Source organism: Ictidomys tridecemlineatus, chromosome 7 (assembly GCF_052094955.1).
Source record: "Ictidomys tridecemlineatus isolate mIctTri1 chromosome 7, mIctTri1.hap1, whole genome shotgun sequence".
NCBI lineage: Eukaryota > Metazoa > Chordata > Mammalia > Rodentia > Sciuridae > Ictidomys > Ictidomys tridecemlineatus.
Genome location: NC_135483.1, coordinates 40,084,733 through 40,107,538, shown reverse-complemented (window position 1 = coordinate 40,107,538; position 22,806 = coordinate 40,084,733). Strand labels below are relative to the sequence as shown.

The window sequence follows — 22,806 nt, the reverse complement described above, 5'->3', positions numbered from 1 at the left end:
ATTTTTAGCATGTATAGATGCATCTTCTAAGGTATGTGAGAGTTGTCAAGGTCTAGGTGCATTGACAGAAATTTTTACTGCCAGAATATAGGTAATATTGCACTATAAATTAAACAAGTTTTCAACTCTAGTGGTAGAGTACTTTTATCACCAGTTCTATTGTTGAATATTTCATGATACTAGAAATCAGTGTTTTAGGTGATATATTTATATTGTGTTTTCTAAAAATTCCACAAGAAATATATATAACTTGTATTTTAAAATTATTCAATAATCAGAAAACTATTATTATTATTATTATTATTATTTATTTTTTTTTTTTTTGAGATGCTGAGAATTGAACCCAGGGCTTCACTCATGGTAGGCAGGCACTTTACCACTGAACTATACCCCCAGTTCAGACTATTTATTTTTAAGATGACCTACAGAAGGATTTCCTGTAATTTAAATATTATCTCTACTTTTTAATACCTACAATATCCCAGAAATGTCATGTAAGGTACAGGGGATGGTGGGGAAATGGACAGTAAATAACCTGTATCTATATAAAAGAAATGTGCTGTAGTATTTTGAATATTGGAAACAAAAACCCTGAGTCATTTTATTGTTATCTAGTGTCTAGTAAAGTGACTGGCACATAGAGGCATACAGATATTTCTTGAATAAATCAAAGTGGAGCAATGCAAATTTGTATTTATTTTTTTATTTTTGGTACTAGGGACTGAACCCAGGGGTGTTTCCCACTTAGCCACATCCCCAACCATTTTTTATATTTTATTTAGAGACAGGGTCTTTCTGAGTTGTTTAGGGTCTCACTGAGTTGCTGAGTCTGGCTTTGAATTTTGCCTCAGCCTCTTGAGCTCTCTGGGATTATAGGCATGCTCTACTGCACTGGCTGCAAATTTTTATTTTTAATTTTTTTTTTTGTATTGTGGATTGAACCTGGCGTGCTTTACTACTGACCTACATTCCCAGCCATTAAAAATTATTATTTTTTAAAGTTTTGAGACAGGGTCTTACTAAGTTGCTTAGAGCCTCTCTAAATTGCTGAGGCTGATCTCAAACTTGGAATCCTGCCTCAGCCTCCTGAGTCTCTGGGGTTATAGACATACACCACCATACTCGGCAGTGCAAATTTTAAAATAATTTTTATTAACTTTTTATGAAAAAAATCAGTTTCTGATTTCGAAGTAGGAACTTAAGTTTTTTCTTGGTGATTTTTAAATTCTTCTTTTTTCCTTTAAGATAACTTCATTTCAACAAATTTAATTGTACTTTTGCTGCGTAGGAAGTTTTTTATTTTTTTATTTTTTATTTTTTTTAAAGAGTGAGAGAGGGGAGAGAGAGAGAGAGAGAATTTTTAATATTTATTTTTTAGTTCTCGGCGGACACTACATCTTTGTTGGTATGTGGTGCTGTGGATTGAACCCGGGCCGCACGCATGCCAGGCGAGCGCGCCACCGCTTGAGCCACATCCCCAGCCCCAGTTTTTTATTTTTGTAACGAGTTCAATACACTAAGCTACTAAGTATCATGTAAATATTTTTTGGCTAATATAATTGCTATTTTTGCATTTTAATTCATTTATTGTATTTTTTGTAGCTGAAAGAACAAGCTGCTGATTCTATTTTAGTACTAGAGGCAGCCCTAAAATTAAACAAGGATCTTTATGTCCATACAATGAGAACTCTAGATTTATTGGCTGTGGAACCAGGCATGGTAAATGGAGAGACTGAGAGTTCTACTGCGGGATTGAAAATCAAAACTGAGGAAATGCAATGCCAGGTATTTATTTCTGTATTTATTACTGCATGGCAAAATGTTTTGTTTCATAGAGATCATTCTGATACTTTTAATTGAATTTATTTCTGCCTTTTCTCTTTGGTTTTGAGTTAAGATGTTATTAAGTTTGCATTTATATTTTACAAATTTTATAAGACTTCACTTGAGATTTTTCTAAAAAGGAAAATATCATGTGATCTATTGTATCTGAAATAGTTTTCCAGTTGAATTTAGAAGACAGTTTAAATATAGAGAATGCAATGAGTATACAGTTGATTTGCGGTTTATTCATGTCATTAGAAGTCTTAATTGGATCAAAACCAAACAAAACCCTCAACTACTATTGTGTTATACTGAAAACTAGACTCCTAGAGAAAATATCTACTTTTTGTTGTTGATGGAATACAGGGGTGCTCTACCTCTGAGCTATATCCCAAGCCCTTTTTATTTAAAAAAAAAAATTGTTTTTGGTACTAGGGATTGAACCCAGAGGTGCTTTACCACAGAACTACATCCCCAGTCCTTTTTATTTTATTTTTTTAATTTTAAGACAGAGTTTTGCTAAATTGTTGAGGCTGTCCTTGAACTTGTGATACTCCTGCCTTAGCCTCTTGAGTCACTTGGATTACAGCGTTCACTACCTTGCCTGGCTTCTGCATTTTACTAACACAGAACCTTGAGTACAATAGAAATTTTAAAGTGTTCATTGAGTATTACCTAAAGAGGTCCATTAGATTAGTACATTTAACCTATATTCTTTGTGTAAATTGGGTGACTTTTTTCATCACCAATTCTGGAAAAGGGCAGAAATAGTTAACATAGTGTTTGAAAGGGGATTTTCAGATTTACTGACTACACAGTTGAAGATAATAAGTTTTTCAAAACCTGGTGAGATAAGAGTTCATAGGGAAAAAAATTGCAGTAGTAAGATATTGATACTTGGTAACCTTTTAAAATCATTGATGAAACTTGCATGTGAGAGTATTTCTAGTGCTGTGTATCTCATAGTATTTCAGTCTTTTTTAAAAGCTTTTGCTGGTGTGGTGGCTCACGCTTGTGATCCCAGTGACTCAGGAAGCTGAGGTTGGAAGATCGAAGGTTCAAAGCCAGCCTCAGCAACTCAGCAACCTAAGCAATTTAGTGAGACCCTGTCTCAAAATAAAAAGTAAAAAAGGCCAGGGATGTAGCCCAAAGGTATAAGTGCCTCTGGATTCAGTCCCATAAAAAAACAAAAACACAAAGCTGTTGACAGCACTTCTGGTCTAATCTTCATAACATGGTGGTTGACATAACCTGAAAAACAAGAGTATAAAACACTTAGATGTGCTAAGTTAGCTTTATCAGATATTCTTTTATACATAGCTGAGTTATAATTCCTGTTTTCTGAGGAATCTGTTGGCTAAGTTTGGTTTGGCAAATTAGTGGTAATACTTATTTTGGGACATGACAATGTTTAAAGTACATCATTATTAAATTACATTTACATTACTAAAATTCACCTAAGACTCAAAAGTATTTACATCATTTACCATAAAACCAAGTGTTGCTGAACTTAGTGGTGCACATCTGTAATCCTCGCTACTCAGGAGATTTAGGCAGGATTGCAAGTTTGAGGCCAGCAAGAAGCAGCTTCAACTTTAATATGTATGAGGTCCTGAGTTTAATCCCCAGTATTACTGGGGTGTGTGTGGGGGAATGTGTTACTGTCCAATGCAAAAAGTTGGTTTCATTATCTCATTTTTTTGTTTTTCAGTCCATTGACCACCTTTTAACTGTAGAATGTTAACTCATTTTAATGGCTTGTCAGTTACTGTAATAAAACTTGAAAAAAACCTTAATTTTTTGTATTTGCCTGGGAAGGAGAATTACATATAACTATATACGTGTATGTGTGTGTGTGTGTGTGTGTGTGTGTGCATGTATGTTTTTTAATTGTTAGTATCCTTCACTCCAGATGTAATGAACTCTCTCTATAATGAAAATCAGCCAGAAATTTAGTGTGGGCTAAATGGTGCAAAGCAGAGGCTGATGAGAATCAATCTTGATTCACTGAACAGGATAAACTATATAAAACATAACGATAAAGTGAGGTTCAGTAATGAGTACCAAATACTATTATAGCTTAGGTATTTGAAAGAAGAATAAGCATCTGTTGGCTAAGTTTGGTTTGGTGTAAATGGAAATAAAGTGTGTAGAATGAAGTTCACTCATTTCTGGGATACCATGTGAATGGGAAATTGAGAAGACTGGTGTGATTAGAGGAAAAGTAAAGACACTTTGAGAGAAAAATTAAGATGTTGGAATTCTTAAAGATTGGGTCAGTGAGATTGTACTTTTTCCTATTTGGAGAGAATAATTGATGAATTTTTTTTTGAAGATATTTTTTAGTTGTTGTTGGACCTTTATTTATTTGTATGTGTTGCCGAGAATCGAACCCAGTGCCTCACGCATGCTAGGCAAGCGTGTTACCACTGAGCCACAACCCCAGTCCCTAATTGATGAATTTTTAAGTCAGCTCAAGTAGACTTATTTGGGAACGGGTAAGCTCAGTGGTAGAGTACATGCAAAGCACTGGCTTCATTCTCTAGCACCAAAACAACTGCTTTCTTAGCCATGTGTAGAATAAATGTGCTGCATAGGAGTCTTCTTCCTAGATCTGAGTTTAAGCCTGGCTCTGCCAGTGTTTGGTTCTGTGTTTTTCATCTCACTTTCTGGAACCTAGTATTCTTGTTTTGGTATTGGAATTTGAATCCAGGGCCCTTTATCACTGTGCTACATCCTGGTCCTTTTTATTTTTTATTTTGAGAAAACATCTTGCCAAATTGCTGGCTTTAAAATTTGTAATCCTCCTGCTTCAGCCTCCAGACTCACTGGGATTACAGTTGAGTGCCACTGCTCCTGGCAGGATCTTAGTATACTTTCTTTTTTTTCCCCTAATATTTAAAAAAAAATTTTTTTTAATTGTAGATGGACACAGTATCTTTCTTTTTTATTTATTTGTTTTTATGTGGTGCTGGGGATCGAACCCAGGGCCTCATGCGTGCGAGGCAAGCACTCTACCACTGAGCCACAACCCCAGCCCAGGACCTTAGTATTCTTTAAATGGCCAACCTGAGTAAATCTGAGTTGACTTTTGATTTGTGTATTCAGTGAATCTGGGCATCAATCTAAAAAAAAGTTCTTGGAAAAATGTAGAAATTCTGCCTTTAGAAAAAGACAGTTGAAGAAGTAGTGTCAATTTTGGCCATCAATTCAAATTCCTCAGTTTATTTAGTCTATTATGATAGATTTTTGCTTTCTTCCCCATTTGGGGGGGATCCCCAACATCTGTTCTCCTCTTCTATGTTAGAATTCCTTACCTTTGGGGCTTGGTGGAAAGCACACCCTTCTCAGAGTAGAAACTCAAAACTAAAATGTGGCTGTGTTAAGCCTCTTCCAGCTTGAGGGTAGACATATCACAGGTGAATACAGGTATTTAAACTGAATTAGCATCCTATAGGTCAAAGTGGGACTGATAGAGAATCTGTTATGGTGGTGGTTAGTAGCAATATCAACAGTTAAATTTAGTTTCCAGGGGCAGTATTTGGGGAATGCAGCTGTTGCTTTGGTGTTAATTACTGGTGGTTGCAGGTGACATAAGTTGTGGTATCTAGTGTTGAGATGGGCTATAGTGGTACCTGCACCAGTTTTGGATCTTGTCCTTACTACCTGCCCTTGCCTCTCTTGTTTTCCTCATCTTATTCGTTGGCCTTCACAATAGTTTTATAGGCTATCTGAAATCTTATCATTAAATGGTTTTCTGCTTAAGTGAGTTGGAGTTGGTTTCTATTTTATTGTTCATCAAAAATTTTTTTTAACCTCATTTTTTCCCCTTTGTTTTCCTGACATAAAGATCATTTTGAATTCTATCAACTCTAAAGTCCATGGAAAATTATTAAACAACTTTGGTATTCATTCCATTTTAGGTATGTTATGATTTGGGGGCAGCATACTTCCAGCAAGGCTCCACAAATTCAGCAGCTTATGAAAATGCCAGAGAAAAATTTTTTAGAACCAAAGAACTAATTGCAGAGGTAAATACAATCATAAATCTATACAGTTTTTTGGCTTTAATTTTTCTGAAGGTTAAAAAAACACTATTTTTGGGGAAAGGGATTGTAGCTCAGTGGTATAAGGCATATGTAGTATGGGGAAGGGCCCTGGGTTCAGCCCCCAGCAATACCACTAACAAAAAACACAAATGTGTTCATTGCACTAGATTTGGAAAGTTCAAAAAGTACTAAAAACTGGTTTTAAAAAAAATCTACATTGGTGGTGTTAGAGAGTGGTGTCAGTGGTGAAGCCTCGCACGTGAGGCACTGGGTTCGATCCAAAGCACCACATAAAATATATAAATAAAAGTACTGTGTCCAACTACTACTAAAAAAATTAAAAAATTTAAAAAATCTGTATTACTACTACTTGGAATTAACTTCTTTTACTTTTTGATCATATTTTCTTTCTGTATATTCTTAAACAGTTCAGCTCATACATACTATTTTGTATCTTGCTTAAGTCTTTGAGTAGGCATTTAAATTTATCATTCTATTATGTGGGTATCCTTTTTTTTTTTTCTTTTTCTTTTGGTACCAGAGATTGAACTCGGGGGCACTTAACCACTGAGCCACATCCCCAGCTTTTTTTTGTATTTTATTTAGATAGGAACTCACTGAATTGCAGTTGCTGAGGCTGGCCGCTGGGATTATAGGTGTGTGCCACCTTACCCAATTTTGTGGATACTCTTTGATTGACTTTTTTTCTTTTATATTTGGGCACTTAGGTTATTTAATCTCTATTTTTTTTTTTGTATTTGGGGTTAAACCCAGCAGTGCTCTACTACTGAGCTACATCCCCAGCCCTTTTTAAATTTTTGTTTGTTTTTGAGACAGGGTTTTACTAAGTTGGCCAGGCTAGTCTTAAACTTATGATTCTCCTGACTCAGCCTCTCAAATTGCTGGGATTATAGGTGTGCACCACCACACCTGGCTAGGTTATCTACTCTTTATTATACTAGTAGTATTATTATACTACTCTTTATTATACTATATTACTAGGTTATTTACTCTTTATTTATTATATTTTATATGTAGCTTTATTATAAAGCTATATTTATGTCTTAAGAATGAACTTCTGTTCAGACTTTAGAACCTTTTAACTACTATAGACTCATGTCATTTACTATTATTATTTAATTTTTTAGTTGTTGATGGACCTTTATTTTATTCATTTATATATATGTGGTGCTGAGAATTGAACCTAGTACCTCACATATATGAGGCTACAACTGCAGCACAGTTATTACTTTTTAAAGGCAATAAATTTATAAAACCAAATTGCTTTCTAGCTTTATTTTTCTGATCAGTAGTGTTTTACTCTGTATTTACTTGAACTGGTGTATTTAATCAGTGGTATTTAAAAAAAATAATTTTTTTTATTTTGTTAATATGATGGGTGAAATACAGTATCTTTAAAATTTACCTTAATTCCTACTAAGGACAAACTTTTAAAAATTCTGATTCTTGCTGGGCATGGTGACATATGCATATAGTCCTAGAGACTGGGAGGCTGGGGCACGAAGATCAAAAATTCAGGACCAGACTTTGCATGTTAGCAAGTTCTCAGCACCTCAAGGAGACTCAAAATCAAAAGGAATGGGATATAGCTTAGGGGTAAAGTGTACCAGCGTTCAATCCTCAGTAGTAGAGCTCTTGCCTAGCATGTATGAGACATTTTGCAGTATTGATTCAGGTGTCTAAATTTTAAGGTTTATACCTAGGTTTTTGATTGCCATTTGCTGGAAACATCCCCGCTTCAATTTCTTCTTTCCTTTAAGAAATTAAGTGACTTAGAAATTTAATTTAGTTTATTCTTTTTTTCTTTTTGTGTGTGTGGTACTGGAAATTGAACTCAGGGCCTCATGCCTGCTAGGCTAACGGTCTCAGACTAGATCTATTACAGATCTATTAGGAATTCCAATTTAACTTTGCCCAAGGAACTCTTCAGATTTCTGATTTCATTGTGTTTTTAAGTATGGTAAAGTAAAACTCTTTCTCAATTGTGTCGTTTAAAAAAAATCTTTTTGGTAGGAGCATTTTTTTTCTTCCTAATTGAAGATTCAGAGTTTTCTAATATTATCTCCTTTAAATTTCTGACTGATATATGTATTTTAAAATGTTTAAGTTTTTTTTTTTAACACTGTTCACTCTTTATTAATGTCTTACTTGTCATATCTAGATAGAAAGATAATAATGTTTATCTTTTGTAATTTGACCCAAAAACTTTAAACCAGGGATTGGCAAAAATATTTTTTTTTGTCAGGAGGTAAAGGGCCAGGTAGTAAATACATTAGACTTTGTGTTCCATATTCAGTTTTTTTTTAACTTTATTATTTTAGTTGCTGATAGAACTTTATTTTTATTTATTTATATGTTGTTGTGTTGAGAATCAAACCTAGTGCCTCACACATGCTAGGCAAGCGCTCTACCTCTGAGCCACCACCCCAGCCCCCAATATTTATTTTTTTCTGATATTCTTTTTGTTATAATTTATAGTTCTAAAAATTGTTTTTGAAACAATAGATAATAGGCTTTATTTGTCCTATAAACAATAGTTTGCTAACCCTTTCTTTAAATACATAACCTTTTCATTTAATGTGGTGCTGGGGATTGAACCCCGGTCCTTGTGCATGCGAGGCAAGCACTCTACCAACTGAGCTATATCTCCAGCCCCAAACCTTTTCATTTTTTTATGATTCCTCTAGATTTGAATTTTCTGTTATCATTTTCTTGTACTGTTAAATACATTATGGGGTACTAGATTATTGTTTATATTACATTAATGGATAATGATATATAACTCTTACTTTACAGATAGGTTCATTATCTCTTCATTGTACCATAGATGAGAAGCGGTTAGCTGGTTATTGTCAAGCATGTGATGTTCTTGTACCTTCTTCTGATAGTACCTCTCAACAGTTGACTCCATATAGTCAAGTCCACATTTGTTTGAGATCTGGCAACTATCAGGTAAGATATATGATGGGAATGCACTGATGTAGCTGAAAAGTTTTGGAAGCCAGACAACACTGAGTTCTAGTCCTGGTTCTGCCGTTTACCAGTTGTACGATTTGGGCATATGACTTAAACTCACCAGCTGGCCTAAAAAAGTAGTGGTAATGGTTGTCACGTTTCAAAAGATTCTTGTAAGAATCAAGTGAGATACACAGATATTCTTTATTATTGATACTATCCTTTTTGACCCAGTAGAATTTGCCCATCATAAATTGGTTATAGGTAGATAGCTTTTACTTTTATGGATCCTGAAGTTTTTAATTCATTTTGAAAGTATATCCTTGTATCATGGCTTTGTTCATCTTTGTAAATATTACAGCAGGAGGAGAATGTGAAATAAGTGGTTTTGTTAGGTTGTGATGCTCATTTGCAAAACACTCTTTGCTACTGAGCTTGGTTATCAACTCAGGATGTTGAGATGTCTTACACCTCAGTGCTTGTCTTTAGCTTTGTAATGAAATCACTGGTAATTAGAGTGTGTACTTTTAAGTATTTATTGGAAAACTTCGATTCTTGAGAGTACACCGTGCCTTCATGTTATTTAACTCACAATTGAAATCATGAAACAACAAAGGTGTAATTTACTTTCAGTTTTGTGTTTCCATAGATGAGGGAGGAGACGATGCTTTGTTCCCTTGTCCCTGACTATTTTTCTAATATTGCTTTCCCTTATGTTAGAAAATTAAATTTTTATTTTTTGTTTTTGGTGCTGGAATTGAACTCAGGGATGATTAACCACTGTGCCACCTCCCCAGCCGTTTTTATTTTTTGAGACTGGGTCTTGGTAAATTGCTTAGGGCCTCATTAAGTTGCTGAGACTGGCTTTGAATTCTCCATCCTCCTACTTGAGCCTCCTGAACCTGAGGGATTATAGGTCTGTGCCACCGAGTCTGGCAGGAAATTAAATTTTCCTGAACATGAATTATAGATATAGGAGAATTTATTTAAGTCTAGAGATCTTTCAGTTAACCACTCCTTAGAACAGGCTTATAGGTGAGGGTCCATAAGGTAAATACACAGAATTCTTTTTTCTCTCTGGGGATCATTGAACCAGGGCCTCACACATGGTAGGCAAGCGATGTACCACTGAACTACAACCCCAGCCTTCCCCACCCCAAAAGTCTTTTTTGTTTTGTTTTGTTTTGTTTTTGGAGACAGGTCTTAGTTGTTTAGGCTGGTTTTGAACCTGTGATCCTCCTGCCTGAGTCTCTCATGTAACTGGAATTTTAGGTGTGTATTGCTGTTTTTGGCACATATAGATGCTTAAGAAGCTTCTGGAAACCACGTATGGTGGTACATGTCTGTAGTCCCAGCTGCTCAGGAGGATAGCAAATTTGAGGCCAGCCTGGGCAAGTTAGCAAGACCCTGTCTCAAAAAATAAAAGGAAGAGCTGGGATATAGCTCAGTTGTAGAGTGTCCTAGCTTTATACCACAAAGGGAAAAAAAAGAAAGAAATCATGTTTAGCCTTTATTTGAATAGATTCCCTTTATATGAACTGTTTCATTTTGTTTTGTGTTGGTGAAGCCTTAAACAGCTGTAACTGTCTTCTCACACTTGGAAAGTGGTAGACTTGATCTTGAGGAGCCTTAGGACATTCATTGTTCATATTTTGCTGTAGAGGAAAACAGTAGTTGGCTATGTAGTTTATTTTTGTTGGTACAGGAGATTAAATCCAGGGCCTATAGTATGATAAGCAGATGTTCTACCAATAAGCTACATTCCTAGCCTTTATTTTATTTTTAGAAGGGCTCTTGCTGAGTTGCCCAGGCTGACCTCAAATTTGCTCTCCTCCTTTCTCATCCTTCCCAGTGTTAGAACTATAGGTGAGTGCTGGGATTATAAGCATGTGCCACCATGCCCAGTGGTTCTACAGTTTTGAAACCACTTTCATCAGCACTTTTGTGGTAGTGGCTGATTACCTTTGTTTTCAGAAATCCTCTTCCCATCTTCCCTCCCCCCTCACCCATTCTTTCTTGTTTTCCATTGCTTGACAAGACTGAGAAAAAAAAAATCTGTAATAATGTGGATGTTTTTGTAATTCACTTAAGTAACACATTTTAAAACAAATTTACTATAGTTGTTTCTTAGTATGTTTTTTCTAGCTGATTTATTTAAAAATATTATTTTTTTGAAATTTGTTTTATGAAGGAAACTTAAGTTTGTTTAAAAAACATTTTTTTTAAAAGAGGTTGCATTGCTTCTTACTGATTTTTTTCCCCCAGCTTTCATTTTTTTATTCATTATTTTCAATTTTAGAAGGAGGATGATTTTTTTGGATACAATTTTTTTATTTGTTCTTTTTAGATATACATGACAGTACAGTGTATTTTGATAAACATATATGTAGTATAATTTAGTCTAACTAGGATTCCCTTCTTGTGGTTGTACATGATGGGGAGTTTCAGTGGCAGATGATTTTTATTTTTAATCTAATTTTAGAATTTTAGAAAAAGAATGTTTTCCCAGTAAGGTATTTTTATGATTTTCTTCAATTTGTATTTTCCAAATATAGAAAGACTTTTTTAAAGTAAAAAAAAATTGCCATGATTTTTGAAATGAATATAATTTTATATATATGTTCTAGGAGGTAATACAGATATTCATTGAAGATAACTTAACCTTCAGTTTACCTGTCCAGTTCCGACAATCAGTGCTAAGAGAACTCTTTCAGAAAGCTCAACAAGGGTAAGTAAATTGAAAAATTACTTTCAGGTTTTGAACAAAAGTGCAAGTCCTTTCTGGTTCATCTCCAACTTATCTACAAATCTTTGACATTACTTTCACTTTTGTTAATATAAGGGAAACTAACATAATCAAAGGATACATTATAAAGTGGGTTTTTCTGGTTTATTTTAAAAGTGATTTCAAGGAGAATGTTACACAAAGCAGAATTCATTCTGTTGCCTAATCTGTAACTAAATTATCCCTTGGTAAATTCAAAACCTGTTCCCCTCCCTGCTCCTGACTTGGTATGTGATATTTACTAGTGTGTTTGAATATCCTAAAATCTTTCCAAGTAAGATTGCCTGGACTGGGGATGTAGCTCAGTGGCAGAAGACTACTTGCTTAGCATGTGTAAGACTGAGTTAGATTCCCAGGACTGGAAAGGGAAAGATAAAAATAAATGACTCATTCTTGTGAATTTATTGTTGTAATATACGCCTTTTAAAAAATTATAAAAATAACAGTGGATCTACTTTTTTACAGAAATGAAGCTCTAGATGAAATCTGTTTTAAAGTCTGTGCCTGCAACACAGTCCGTGATATATTGGAAGGCAGAACAATTAGTGTTCAATTTAACCAGCTATTTCTTAGACCTAACAGAGAAAAAATAGACTTTCTTCTTGAGGTAAGATATTGCTCCCCTTTTGATTCATAATTAATTAGTTAATTAATCAATTTGGTACAGGGAATTGAATCCAGAAGCACTTTACCATTGATCCATATACCCACCCCTTTTTATTTTTAGTCGGGGTCTTGCTATGTTGTTTGAGCCTTGCTTAATTGCTGAGGCTGGCCTTGAACTTGTGATCCTCCTGCCTCAGCCTCCCAAGTTTCTAGGATTAAAGGTGTGTACCACCATATCCGGCCATAATTGATAATTTTGCTTTTAAGTTAACCATTGCCCCTTTACTGCCTTTATCAAACTTCCTTTTCTGTGATGGATAGTTGATATTCTTGACAAACAATACCCTTTAACTTCTCTTCATCATAGCTCTTTGAGTACCCCTTCTCCATATTTCTTCTATAGTTTTTATTGGATTTTCTTTGTTCCTGCATTGACTTTTGGCCTCTTTAGTGGTTTGTTTATACAGCTTTCATCCTTGGCTCATTTATCTTCTCAAGCCATATTTTGTTCTCATACAGAGCTTCAGTTACCTGTTGTCATTGTGCACTAGAAACTCTCAAATCATGCCTCTAGTGTGTCATGTGAGCTGCAGAATCCATACGTTTTTGCTGGATTTCTCTACCTCTTCTTTTTTTTGGTATCGGGATTGAATCTGGGGGCATTAATCACTGAGCTACATGCCAGGCCCTTTTTTATTTTTTATTTTTTAATTTTTTATTACCAGGGTATTGAACCCAGGGGCGCTTAACCACTTTGCCATACCCCCAGCCCTTTTTATTTTTTATCTTGGGACAGGGTCTCACTAAGTTGCTTAGGGTCTTGCTAAATTGCTGAGGCCAACTTTGAACTTGAATCCTCCTATCTCAGCTTCCTGAGCCACTGGGATTACAAGTGTGTGTTCCACCATACCTGGCCTACCTTTTTATTTTTTGTTTTGAGACAGGGTCTTACTAAGTTGATGAGGCTGGCCTCAAACTTGAGATTCTCCTGGTTCAGCCTCTGAAGTTGCTGGGATTGCAGGTGTACAGCACCACGCCTGGCTGAATTTCTTTACCTCTTAATGATTTTGATATAATAGGAACTGAGAGAACTCTGTGAAAAATAATACCAATTAATCAAAAACAGAGCATTGCCAACATTCTAGAAGCCCTTCTTATGCGCTTTACCAAACCCTCAGTTTCATCTTGAGGTAACCATTACCCTTTTTTGTGATAATCACTTTCTTGCTGATTTTTGAAAATACTTGAAAGCATATTGTCTACTTTGAACTTCATGTAAATGAAATCGTACAATATGTATTTTTCATCTTTAACTGAACATTAAATTTGTGGGATTTATTCAAGTTGTGTTTAGATAGTTTTGTGTTTGTGTTTTTTTTTTTTTATTCTCGGAAGGTGTTAAAACTTTATATGGACCATGCCATAATTTATTTATCAAACGATGATGGACATTTGTGTTGTTTGAAACATACTTGCACATATACGCAGGTGCACACTTATATCAGTTTGTTACACATTGAGGGAAAGTATGTCTGCAACATTATAATATCAAAGTGATATGTATCATCAGCATTTTATAATTATTCTCATTGGTCAGTATCTTTGCCAACCCTTTATAGTGTGTGATTTGCCTATCAGATGGTTATTTAACAGTATCTCATTGAAATTTTAATTTCTATTTCAATATTGTCGAGATTGGACAACTTTTCATTTGTTTTATTTATTTATTTCCATGGTTCTATTGTCTGAACCCCAGGCCTCTTGCATGATGGGCAAGCATTCTATCAGAGGTGTATCTCCTGTCCTTATTTTTGTTTATATAAATTTTATCTTTTGAGATAGCTGTTCCAAATGTTGTCTTTCATTTTTCTATTAGGTTGTCTTTTTGGAAGGAGGTTTTGTTTCTTGTTTTTTTTTTTTAATTTTTTTTTTTCTTTGTAGGAATTCTTTATTCTCTTTGACCAGTTTTCAGTGTTGCAGGTATCTTCTCTGAGTTTGATTTCTTTCAATCTTAACAATGTTTCAAAATTTTAATATAGTCAGTCTTACCAATCTTTTCCTTTTTGGTAGTGATGTCTGTGTGTTCAAGAAAGCTTTTCTGGGACTGGGCTGTGGCTCGGTGGTAGAATGCTTGCCTAGCACGCATGAGACACTGGGTTTGATCCTCAGCACCACATAAAAATAAATAAAATAAAGGTATTATGTTCATCTACAACTTAGAAAAAAAAAATGGTGTTGAAGTTGTAGCTCAGTGGTAGGGTGCTTACCTAGCACATGTGAGGCCCTGAGTTCAGTCCTCAGGAAAATAAAATTCTAAAACATTTTTTAAAACGATAGCTTTTCCTATCTTAGGGTGTGAAGATAGTCTTCTGTTTTTGTTTTTGTTTTTTTTTCTTTTAAAGAGAGAGAGAGATGAGAGAGAGAGAGAGAGAGAGAGAATTTTTAATATTTATTTTTTAGCTCTCTGCGGACACAACATCTTTGTTGGTATGTGGTGCTGAGGATCGAACCCGGGCCGCACGCATGCCAGGCGAGCGCACTATCGCTTGAGCCACATCCCCAGCCCCTTGTTTTTTTTTAACATATATATTTTTTAGTTGTAGATGGTGCTGAGGATCAAACCCAGTGCCTCAAGAGTGCAAGGCAAGCACTCTACCACTGAGTCCTAGCCCCAGCCCCCCAGTCTTGTATTTTGTCTTCTAAAAACTTGTCATAGATTTCCTTTCACATTTAGGTGTTTTTAATCCAAAAATCTTTGGTTTTTCTGTATCATGTGAAGTCAGAGGTCAGATGTCATTCTTTTCTTTTTTATATGACTACCCATTTGTTCCAGCACAATTTATTATTATTCTGTTTTTATTATTATTATTATTATTATTATTTTTAACTAGTTTTAGGGCCACTTCTGTTCTGTACCAAGTGTGGGTTTGTCATTGAGCTCTCACTTTTTTTTTTTTTTTTCCTGCTGGGGATATAACCCAGGACCTTGTATAAGCGCTCTGCCATTAAGCTATACCTCAGCCTGACTGATTTACTAGTTAATATTTATTGTTAGTTTTTCTTATAATTATTCCTTATCTGATTATGAAAGTTCCTTTGTATCCTTAATTCACTAAGGATTCTTTTAAATTGTGAATGATTTTAGATTTATTAATTACTTTTCCTATGTATATTGAGATGATCACAGTTTTCTAATTTATAGTTTATTTATTAATTTACATGTGTTATATAGATTAGTTCATCTGTTCATGTTTATATATGTATATTTTAAAATTTTTTTAACATTCACGTGTGAGATTGATACATATATTTTTATTTTCCTATTTGATTTAGTGTTAAACAATGTAAATCAGGGCATATATCTTTTTAAAAAATTTTTTTTGTGTGTGTGAGAGAGAATTTTTTTTTAATATTTATTTTAGTTCTCGGAGGACACAACATCTTTGTTGGTATGTGGTGCTGAGGATCGAACCCAGGCCGCACGCATGCTAGGCAAGCGAGCTACCGCTTGAGCCACATTCCCAGCCCGTTTTTTAAAATTTTTTTAAATGGAGTGTATAAAAATGAAGTTGCTGGTTATTTTATTTTTTTCTTCAGTATTAGATAGAATTTACCAGTAAAGCCTGGGCTAAGGACTTTTTGTGATATTTTTGACATTGATTCAATTTCATCAGTGATTGTAGAGCTTTTGCTTTTCTCTTTTTTCTTGGGTTAGTTTTAGGAAGTTATTTTCTAAGAATTTGTTTATTTCATCTAAATTTTAAGCTTATTAACATTTTTATTGTTTATAGCATTTATAGATGTCTGCTAATTCATGTTCTTAAGTAACTTTTAAAAAGTAAGGTAAAATTCTGCCGGGTGGCACACACTTTTAATCTCAGAAGCTCAGGAGGCTGAGGCAGGAAGATTGTGATTTCAAAGCCAACTTCAGCAAAAGGGAGGTACTAAGCAACTCAGTGAGACCCTGTCTCTCAACAAAATAGGGTTGGGGATGTGACTCAGTGGTTGAGTGTCCCTGAGTTCAATCCCTGGTACCTTCAAAAAAAAAAAAAAACAAAATTAAGGTGAAATTATCATACCATATACTTATTTATCATGCATTAAATATTTTCTGTGTCGTTCCATGATACCTGTACAGTACATCTCTGAATGAGACCAATTACAGGTGTGCACCAGTGCCCCCAGCCCCTTTTTATTTTTTCACTTTGAAACATGGTCTTGCTAAATTGTTTAGGGTCTTGCTAAGTTACCGAGGCTTGCTTTGAACTTGCAATACTCCTACCTTATTGGGATTACAAGCATGCAATGCTGTGCCCAGCATGGCCTTGTATTTCTTTCTTTCTTTTTTTTTTTAAAGAGAGAGAGAGAGAGAATTTTTTAATATTTATTTTTTAGTTTTTGACGGACACGACATCTTTGTTTGTATGTGGTCCTGAGGATCGAACCTGGGCCGCATGCATGCCAGGCGAGCGCGCTACCGCTTGAGTCACATCCCCAGCCCGGCCTTGTATTTCTTGACTCAGGCAATCCTCTGCATATAGTTGGCGCTACAGGCAAATACTACCATGGCTTTTGTTATTTTAATAATAGTTTCATTGAGATATAATTCACATACCATGCAGTCCACCTAAAGTGTACAATTCAGTAGTTTTAGTATATTTTTAGGGTTGTGTGACATCACCTTTTTTCTTTACCTCCACCAAACCTCTTACCATTCACTCCTCATTTTTTTCTAAATACCCCAATCTTAGAATCTACTCTCCCTGTTTTTTTTTTTTTTTTTTTGTGGTGCTGGGGATTGAACCCAGGGCCTTGTGCATGAGAAGCAAGCACTGTACCAACTGAGCTATATCCCCAGTTGTCCCCCCCCACTTTTTTTTTTAACCAGTACATCCCAGACCCTTTTTTTTCTTTTAAAAATATTTTTAGTTGTATATGGACACAATACTTTTATTTATTTATTTACGTGGTGCTGAGAATCGAACCCAGTGCCTCACATGTGCTAGGCAAGTGCTTTACCACCAAGCTACAACCCTAGCCTCCCTGGACCCCCACCCTCCCCTTTTTGAGATAGGTTCTCACGAAGTGTCCAAGGCTGGCCTTGAGTGCTATTCTCCTGCCTTAATCTACAAGTTGCTGGCATTACAGGTGTGGTCCACTGTGTATGTCTGTCAGAATCTATTTACTTTATAGATTTGTCCTTATTGGAATTGTCATATAAATTTATTTATATAATAGTTGGTCTTTTTTAATTGGCTTCTTTCACTTAGTTTAACATTCTCATGGTCCATGTTGCAGCCTTTATCACATTCCTTTTTTAATTAAATAATATTCCATTTTTGTTCATTTATCCATTTGTGAGACTTTAGGTTGTTTATTTATTTCAGTTTAAAAATATTTGACACATTGAGGATAGGAGCCCTTATATTATATTTTATTTTGACTTCTTGTAAGTACTATTTCAGGAGAAATCATAATCTATGAAATAAATGTAGAATAACATATTGTGTGTACATAACTAATATCCACTTAATTAGTTTCCATTATTATTTCATTGTTTATATTTTCAGCTGCGGTTATTTTCTTAACTGTTGGTTCTATGGTTCTATATTCATTAGCTGTTACTGATCATTGTTTTCAACTCTCTTTTCTGACAGGAACTGTTGATTCCTAAAGCTTAATCACTTCATGTAATCTGGTCATACACCTTAAAAATTCTGAGAGAATAACACGTTAAATTATTTGTAGTAAATTATTCTTTACAACCTGTATGTACCCGCAGTTATTAGAACATTCACCTTTCTCTAGTGAATTTTTACTCATTAATCTTAGCTCTTGTCTTAATCAGACCTGTCAGTACTATACTGTTGAAACAGGAAAATTTGATTGTTTTAAATCAACACTTTTCAACCTGATCTACCTTTTTTAAAGCACTTATATTCAATTGAAAATTACTCAAATTCCTAGGTATGTTCAAGATCAATAAATTTAGAAAAAGCTTCAGATTGTCTGAAAGGAAATATGGCTGCTTTTCTAAAGTAAGTACATTTTTCTTTTTTTAACCTTTGAACTTAGTCCCATGAGAAGAGTATCTTTTATTACCTTTTTGTATATGTCCTCTATCTCTTATAATCAGGCAGACATATTGGAAAAACTAGTTAAGTTCAAATTGGTGTAGCCAACTGAAACTTTTGGATTATGTAGTTACTTTTCTAGTATATTGTAGCACTGGTATTAAAATTTTAAATAACAATCAAAGGCAAATTTGAAAATCTATTTAAAGATATTGTAATATAATTTATGAAATGATTAGCTTTTTAAATGGTTTATTAATATAAATTGATTCATATGATTTTTTTCCTCAAACTAAATTATACGCTTTTTTGTTTTATAATATTTCTTACTGATCTAGGAATGTGTGTCTGGGGTTGGAAGATCTGCAGTATGTTTTCATGATTTCTTCACATGAGCTTTTCATTACATTGTTGAAAGATGAAGAACGAAAGCTTCTTGTTGATCAGATGAGGAAGAGATCCCCTAGAGTAAATCTGTGCATTAAACCTGTAACTTCATTTTATGATATCCCAGGTTAGCTCTCCAGTCTGCCAGCTAGACTGTTGGCACATTTTGCCCCTCTATTCAAATTAACATTGAAATATATTTAAGGATCCCCTTTTACTTGTTTTGTTTATAATTTATAGATATTTATGTGTGTGCTCTAGTTAGATTTCTGTATGAGTCATTAAGTGCTAGGACTCTGTTGAGTGTATGGTAAATAAACAATCTTTTATTAGGCCAAGATTTTGGATAATTATATAGAATATTTTAGATGGGGAAATAGATCAAGATAACCCTACAGCTAATAAGTTGTTGGAGGTAAAAACAAGAAGGGATGGGGCTGGGATTGTGGCTCAGTGGTAGAATGCTTGCCTAGAACGTGCGGGGCCCTGGCACCACATAAAAGTAAATGAGTGGAATAAAGGTATTGTGCCCAACTACAACTAAAAAATAAATAAATATTAAAAAAAAAAAAGGGAAGGGGAATAGTGAGGGATAGTGGACCCAGAAAGATGAAAATTTTGATTTTAGCCTTTATCATTGTGCTGCTATGTGTTGACTAAACATTCAGCTTTGGCAACATTTTCATTTTTGTTTATTTATTTAATGAATTCTCCAATTTTTGTCCTTATTCGTAAAAAGTGGAAAATACAGTGCTCTTTATTAATAAGAAACATAAGCTTCAAAATTTAGTACAGATGAGACAAAAGAATTCAGTTGATTTAACATAAGCAAAGTTTTATCTACTTTAAGTGCTTTCATTAACACATTATGTTCAAAAATAGGAATCTCTATATGAATTAATTCTTTCCATATATCCTGAATATTCTTTCCATGAACCAGTTATTGACTTTAACTTTGTTTATATCTTCACTGTTTTTCAAATGGATTCACTTACTAAATTCACATGTATTTCAAATTGTGGTAGGTTTTGTGTGAAGATAAAGTTAATAAATAACTTACATTATGTTGAGTGAATCAGTTCTCAAAATGATAGCGGCTTTCAACTTTGAATACTTACAAATATGTTTCAGTTGTCATTCTCGTACGTTTACATATATCTTTGAGTTAAATCATTAAAATGGAACTCTTATCTTTTTTTAGCCTCAGCAAGTGTCAACATTGGTCAGTTGGAACATCAACTTATATTGTCAGTGGATCCCTGGAGGATTCGACAGATTTTAATAGAATTACATGGTATGACTTCAGAGCGACAGTTTTGGACAGTATCTAATAAGGTAAGAAACTCAAGAACAGGTGTGAATTAATTTTCATTTTCTAATTTATTAAAAGGGCTGTTCCCTGGTCTTTTTGAGGAAAAAGGATCCATTTTACTTATAGTCTTCACCCAACCATAATTGTACTTTTATTGTACATTGTCAGAAAAAATTGAAAATGGGGAAAAAAAACCTTTAAATCAGTAACATCTAAAAATGTTATATTGTTTGTTACTGAAGTGTCTACATGCATTTTAAATATAGCTGTAAATATATGTGTAATGTATACTACCTATTAATAATCTTACTCTTCAGGGTCCCTTTCTCTCTGACTAGTCTGGTTATCAAACCCAGGGATTTGCTTTTGCTAGAAAAGCACTCTATCACTGAATTGTACCTTGGGTCTTTGTTTTTACTTTGTTTATTTATTTTTAAATAATTTTTTTAGTTGTAGATGGACATAATACCTTTATTTATCTATTTTTTAATATTTATTTTTTAGTTATAGGTGGACACAATATCTTTATTTTATGTGGGGCTGAGGATCCTACTGCCTCATGCATGTTAGATGAGCGCTCTACCTCTGAGCCACAATCCCAGCCCTTTATTTATCTATTTTTATGCTATATTGAGGATTGAACCCAGTACCTCACATGTGCTATGCAAGTGCTCTACCACTGAACTACAACCCCAGTTCCTTATTTTTACTTTATTGTGTGTGATTTGTATATTGGGGATCAAACCTAGGAGTTCTCTACCTCTGAGCTATATATCCAGCCCTCCATCTTATGATCATGAGTAACTAAAATTACAGGCATTCACCACCTTGTCCAGCTTGGTTTTGCTTCTTAATACTGTCTTCAAATCTAAAGCCTACACCATGGAATCTCAGTGTATTAAAAGTTCTTTTTTTTTTTTTTAATTTTTTGTAGTTGAGTATGGACATCATACCTGTATTTTATTTGTATGTGGTGCTGAGAATCAAACCCAGTGTCTCACACATACTAGGCAAGAGTTCTGTCACTGAGCTACAGCCCAGCCTTAAAAGTTCTTCATAGAACATTTTTTTGCTTTCAATGTTCTTTTAAGGTCCCACCTAATGTATTTACCTATTTCTGAGGTTATCTATTTAAATTTCTTCCATGGAAAGTGTAAGTGAAAATAGCTTTTAAAGTCCCATTTCAGCCATGCGTGGTGTCACACACCTGTAATCCCAGCAGTTTGGGAAGCTGAGGCAGGAAGATTGTGATTTCAAATCTAGCCTCAGCAATTTAGGGAGGCCCTGACGAATTCAGTGAGACTCTGTCTAAAAATATATAAAGGGTCTGGGGATGTGGCCAGTGGTTAAGCGCTCCTGGATTCAATCCCCGGTACCTATAAAACAAAAAAACATAATTTCAGTGAAAAATAGATTAGAGATAAAAGGAAATAAACCATAGATATAGGAGAAGTATGTGGCAGTGCTTTTAATTAACTGCATAGTGCCCTTCCTGCTGAAGTAGTAGTGGAAAAGCAGCCAGAAAAGTCCTTATATAGGACTTAAGCATACTTAATTACAGTGAAATGAAAATTTTTTTTCTTTGAAAAGGATCTGTAAATGATTTTTTTCCCCAAAATGATTTTTTTCCCTCCTGTACTGGGTCTTGAACCTAAGGGTGCTCTACCACTGAAATATATCCTCAACCCTTTTAATTTTATTTTGAGATAGGGTCTTGCTAAATTACAAGTTGCTGAGGCTGGCCTCGAACTTGGAAACCACCTCAGTTGCTGATTACAGGTGTGTGCCTGGTTTATTAATGATTTTTTAAAAAATGTGTTTGAATGTTATTGAAAGATTCTCATCTACATTTGGCTTTCTCTGTGTGTAATGTATTTTTATTTCTTCTAGTGGGAAATACCTTCTGTGTATAGTAGTGTAATCCTGGGAATTAAGGACAGTTTAACAAGAGATTTAGTGTATATTCTCATGGCCAAAGGCTTACACTGCAGTACTGTTAAGGTGAGTAAAAGTGTACATCAGTGCTTGTTATGAATATACTTTAATAATTTTAGCAAGTGACAGGAATTAAAACCTGTTATCTTTTCCTTGTCTTAAAATCAAAGTGTATAGGCCTAAAAAGATTGGCCTAAAAAGCCATTTGAAAAAGCATTTTAGTCAGTTCTTTTTCTTTTGCCTTTATAATTACATCGCATATGGATACCATTCTATACCTTTTTAAAAGTCTAGAAATCAGGCATGGTGGTGTGTGCCTATAGTCCAGCTACTTAGGAGGCTGAAGCAGGAGGGTCACTTGAGTCTAGGAGCTCAGGGTTAGCTTGGATCTAGGAGCTCAGGGTTAGCTTGGACAACATAGTGAGACTCCCATCTCTTGAATGAATGAATTTAGAGAGCATGAAAAGTTATCATTTGTATTCTTTAGGATTTAGTTAATAAAGATTGTATAAAAGGATTAAAAAATTAAAAAATGTTAAAATTACTTTTGTAGTATATTTAATTTTTATTTTATTTTTTTTAGAGAGAGAGATTTAATATTTATTTTTTAGTTTTCGGCAGACACAACATCTTTGGATGTGGTGCTGAGGATCGAACCTGGGGCGCACGCATGCCAGGCGAGCACGCTCCCGCTTGAGCCACATCCCCAGCCTATGTAGTATATTTTATATAAGGAATTTGCAGTCTGGGAAGTTAAGGCATAAGCACAAATCATATAAAAGTGTAATTTTGAAACTAAAAGTTTTTCTGTTCTATAGGAAGCTTAAAGATAGCATTTGGAAGGCAGAACTCCTGAGC

The 22,806-nt window shown here is 34.5% G+C and overlaps 1 protein-coding gene and 1 non-coding gene across 3 annotated transcripts in view; one reads left to right on the top strand and one right to left on the bottom strand.

Annotated features, from left to right (window-relative positions):
- Ints8 (integrator complex subunit 8) overlaps positions 1–22,806 on the top strand; it is an 83,097-nt gene that overhangs the window by 4,657 nt on the left and 55,634 nt on the right. For both annotated transcript variants that reach the window (XM_040293845.2, XM_005328666.5), the window contains exons 6-14: positions 1,603–1,785; positions 5,748–5,855; positions 8,691–8,846; positions 11,477–11,577; positions 12,100–12,241; positions 18,208–18,278; positions 18,653–18,828; positions 19,903–20,036; positions 21,904–22,014. In XM_040293845.2, the coding sequence (XP_040149779.1) occupies positions 1,603–1,785; positions 5,748–5,855; positions 8,691–8,846; positions 11,477–11,577; positions 12,100–12,241; positions 18,208–18,278; positions 18,653–18,828; positions 19,903–20,036; positions 21,904–22,014 (1,182 nt within the window). The remainder of the gene's footprint in view (positions 1–1,602; positions 1,786–5,747; positions 5,856–8,690; positions 8,847–11,476; positions 11,578–12,099; positions 12,242–18,207; positions 18,279–18,652; positions 18,829–19,902; positions 20,037–21,903; positions 22,015–22,806) is intronic.
- On the bottom strand, positions 4,788–4,860 carry Trnaa-cgc (transfer RNA alanine (anticodon CGC)). Its single transcript has one exon. It is a non-coding gene; the product is annotated as a tRNA-Ala (tRNA).